Source organism: Brachionichthys hirsutus, chromosome 23 (assembly GCF_040956055.1).
Source record: "Brachionichthys hirsutus isolate HB-005 chromosome 23, CSIRO-AGI_Bhir_v1, whole genome shotgun sequence".
Lineage (NCBI taxonomy): Eukaryota > Metazoa > Chordata > Actinopteri > Lophiiformes > Brachionichthyidae > Brachionichthys > Brachionichthys hirsutus.
The window spans coordinates 4,930,690-4,934,662 of NC_090919.1; the positions used below are offsets into that span (position 1 = coordinate 4,930,690).

General features: G+C 47.8%; 1 protein-coding gene and 1 long non-coding RNA gene across 2 annotated transcripts; both read left to right on the top strand.

Moving 5' to 3' along the window:
• On the top strand, positions 1–1,666 carry LOC137911638 (uncharacterized). The gene is made up of 4 exons (XR_011106125.1): positions 1–191; positions 349–468; positions 1,256–1,357; positions 1,546–1,666. It is a non-coding gene; the product is annotated as an uncharacterized lncRNA (long non-coding RNA).
• A 1,460-nt stretch (positions 1,667–3,126) lies between these two features.
• LOC137911460 (protein S100-P-like) lies at positions 3,127–3,973 on the top strand. The gene is made up of 2 exons (XM_068755833.1): positions 3,127–3,360; positions 3,757–3,973. Exons 1-2 carry the CDS (start codon positions 3,223–3,225, stop codon positions 3,895–3,897), a joined length of 279 nt encoding a protein of 92 aa, XP_068611934.1. The 5' UTR covers positions 3,127–3,222; the 3' UTR covers positions 3,898–3,973.

The window sequence follows — 3,973 nt, forward strand, 5'->3', positions numbered from 1 at the left end:
GACGGAGAAACACCACATGACGGGGACGCTGAACTGCTCAGGCTTGACCTTGACGGAGGTCACAGGAGACGATGCAGGGACGTACGTCTGCATGTTGACGATGTCTATACCAGTCTTTACGGAGGTTCGGGGAAACGGCTCAGTCGTCACGGTTACAGCCGGAGACGGCAACACGACCAACAGAACGGGAGGTAGGTGGCTTATTCCAGAATAGGCTTGTAGTAAATCAGTAAGTCAGAGATTGTTGTCTGTTTTAGATCGAGACTTTCAAAATCCTGTTAAATGTGCATTAAAAATTCAATCACAAGGAAGAAATGCCACTGCCGTCGGTCTTTTTTTTCTCATTAGGCATACAAGAAGAAGCTCACTGGACTATTCTACGTCTACCTGTGATCATTGTCCTTGCTCAAGCGCTTCCCTTGCTCCTCATCGCACTCACCTTCTTCTTCGCTCTGCGATGGAGACGAGGTATACGCAGAAGAATGATGACGCACGGTGTGCAGATACACCTTTAAAGTTATTTTAATCCGTTTGATTTTCTTATCGGGCGGCTCAGTGGCGCAGTGGTAAGCACTGTTGCCTCACAGCAAGATGGTCGCAGGTTCGTCTCCGGCTTGTGGCCATTCTGTGAGGAGTTTGCATGTTCTCCCCGTGTCTGCGTGGGTTCTCTCCGGGTTCTCTCCGGGTTCTCCGGCTTCCTCCCACCTCCAAAGACATGCAGCCTAGGCTGATTGGTGACACTAAATTGCCCGTAGGTGTGAGTGTGTGTGTGGCTGGTTGTCTGTCTCTGTGTTGCCCTGCTATGAACTGGCGGCTTGTCCAGGGTGTCCCCTGCCTCTCGCCCATGGACTGCTGGGATTGGCTCCAGCTTGCCCCGCGACCCGATAGCGGAATAAGCGGTTAGAAAATGAGATGAGATGAGATTTTCTTATCGTACCCGAGTATAGGGAAGCGTAGCGTTTGCTTTCTGATGGTTTGCTTTCAATTAGAAATTGCAGTAATTCATTTCAAGGCATTTCGTCGTCCCTGAGGGCAGGGATGTGTTTCTGTCGAAATTCTAGCGATTGCTCGTTTGCAAAACGGGAAGGAAACGTCTCCATGTCTTTTCTCATCCTTTCTTCACTTCTACATTTATTGTACCGAAGAGGAGTTTCTCCTGAATCAGGCAGAATTTCAGTCCAGACTCCTGTTGGTGCTTATAATTTGGGAGCGCCATGTCATCGCGTGTGTGTGTGTATGTGTGTGTGTGTGTCAGCAAAAGCAGCCATGGTGATCTACGAGGTTCCCCCACGTTGACTCAGAGGAGGCAGACGTGGACAAGCACAGCACCAACTCCTCCAGAGGCTCCTCCCAGTGGGTGAGTCCGCCGGTGCTCAAACGTCGTGTATCTGAAGCTCTGCACCAAAGCAGAACCCCCAAGTGTTAAGATATCGTTGTGAAATACTGCAGACATCCTGTTTCCGAATTTACGCCCAGTTTTATATTGTACACACTCGTGTATACTGCTGTACTGCACTTTGCAGTAACTGTGTGCATCTCTTTCAGTGCCAGGTACCGATGTACGAGTCCTTGGATTACTTTGAGCGTGTGCAGACTAAAGGAAGCGGGTGAGGATCTGCTCAGAAGAACTGCCACTAGTTTCCATTTTTGTAATATTTTAATAACCTTTATGTCAATGATGTAAATGCTTTTATGAGTGTAAATATATATATATTATATAAAAGTTTTGTTGTTGTCCATGTCCATTTGATGACGATGACGTGGTTTACTTTTGTTTCTGGCGTTGACTTTGCAGCAAACAGGCGCTGCAGGTTTCACAAAGCGTTCGGTTGCTACGACCGCTGAACGGAAACGGCGGTTTAATGCGTCCGTAACAGGAAATGGAAACGGAGCCTCTGACGGTCGTGGGCTTTCTCAAATGTGTTCATACAATCACCCAGATTGTTCTATATCTAAACACGCAGCACCTAAACTGGCCGTTCTATTTCTATCCATGATAGAAATAGTCACAAGCTCCAATTCATTATATTCAGAACACAAATGAGCAAAACCGATACTCTGGTGGAAGCCCCGAGTGCAAATCAGTTGTTTGACCTGGACGGAAGGGGTGGAGTCTAATTAATCCACAGCTCAGATTCAGTTTTATCTGGGAAAGTCAGGTGATGATGATTGATGTCATCACTTCAAACAATGTAATGACACCGTTATCTCCCCCCCCCGTTCTGTGACATGAAGGCAAACACATTTGGACGTGCGTCTTCGTCGGTAACATTCCATCTTTCTTTTATTTTGCATCTTCAAAATCCTAAAATATGCAGCACGGTGGCGCAGTGGGTTGCGCTGTTGCTTCACAGCAAGAAGGTCACAGGTGCAAATTCGACGTATGAGGAGCTTGCATGTTCTCCCCGTGTCTGCGTGGGGTTCTCTCCGGGTTCTCCGGCCTCCTCCCACCACCAAAAACATGCTAATTAGGCAAATTGGTTACGCTGAATTGTCCGTATACGAGTGTGTGTGTGTGTGTGTGTTTGTGTGTGTGTGTGTGAATGAGTGTCTGTCTATGTCTGTCCCTGCAATGAACTGGCGGCTTGTCCAGGGTGTGCCCTGCCTCTCACCTGTAGACTGCTGGGATAGGCTCCAGCAATGGCTGCGACCCGGATTGGGAAAAGAAGCGGTCAGGAAAATGAATGAATGAATGAATGAATGAATTGCTCAAAGTCCCAGTTTTAAGCTGTTGAGTCCAATTCGGTCAAATGAAGTAAAACTACATGTGCGCTATACCTGATGCAGCTGCTAGTGACCCACCTGTTAGTGACACACACACACACACACACACACACACACTCATAAATTCAATATTTGCTTGTGACACAGCAGCGTGCACAACCATTAACCCCACTCAATGCAGTGCCGATGGGCGTCGCCCATTGCTATTGAAAAGGCCTCGCCTTGAATCAATAGATAAACAACTCAACTCCGTTTGGTCTCTGAGGCGATGTGTGCTCTGGGTGTCGCAGCGCTGCGATTGCATTGACACACCCGGGGAGGGGGGGGGGGGGGGGCCGCCCTTATAACAAACAGCTTGTACCATAGGTCGCTCTGAACCACCCTACAGTTCAGAGGGTATAAAACAGAGTCGTGCCTGTCCTCCTTCACCCCCGCCGACCTATCCGCCGCTCTCTGGTTTCCATCGTCGCCTCACCTACCAGCGCTCAACCAGCCACCATGACGCAGCTCGAGACGGCCATGGCCATCCTGATCAAGACGTTTGATACGTACGCCGCAAGCGAGGGCAAGAAGGACACCTTAAATAACAAGGAGGTCAAGACGCTGATGGAGAAGGAGCTGCCTGGACTGCTCAAGGTAACAGCATGGGGGGGGGGGGGGGGATATTAATCCTCTCACATGATTCGGTATAACCTGCGTTATAGTTGCAAGATTGGCCTCAAATGCTGAAAATGATCTTTTAAGCCGCAGGTTAAAAAATATTTGTAATGATATTCAAGATTTCTTAATGATGTCACGTGATTTAGGACTGTGCAGCTGTGCACTTTAATATATATATATATAATATATATATTAAAGGTATTGCACTCTTTGATTGGATTTAGCTTATTTTTGCAGCAAAAGACAAATGTTGAAACCAAAAGCCAAACGGGATGTGACTGGAAACGGAGTATCTCTCCAAACTCGCACGCAGTCATGAAGTGGAATCCAACGATTCTAATGTTTGTTTGTTTGTTTGTTTGTCCTGTGTAGGCAGCAAAGAACCCAGGTCAGGTAGACAAGTTGCTCAACGGCCTGGATTTTGACGGAGACTCAGAGGTGGACTTCAGCGAATTTATGGTGCTGGTTGCCGCACTGACCTGCGCCTGCCACGACCGAAGTTGCAAAAAGTGAGCAGGGCAACCGCACCCTACAGGGTGGGGTCCAAATGGACACAACAATAACAGAATGATTGTTGTCTGTAACCAAA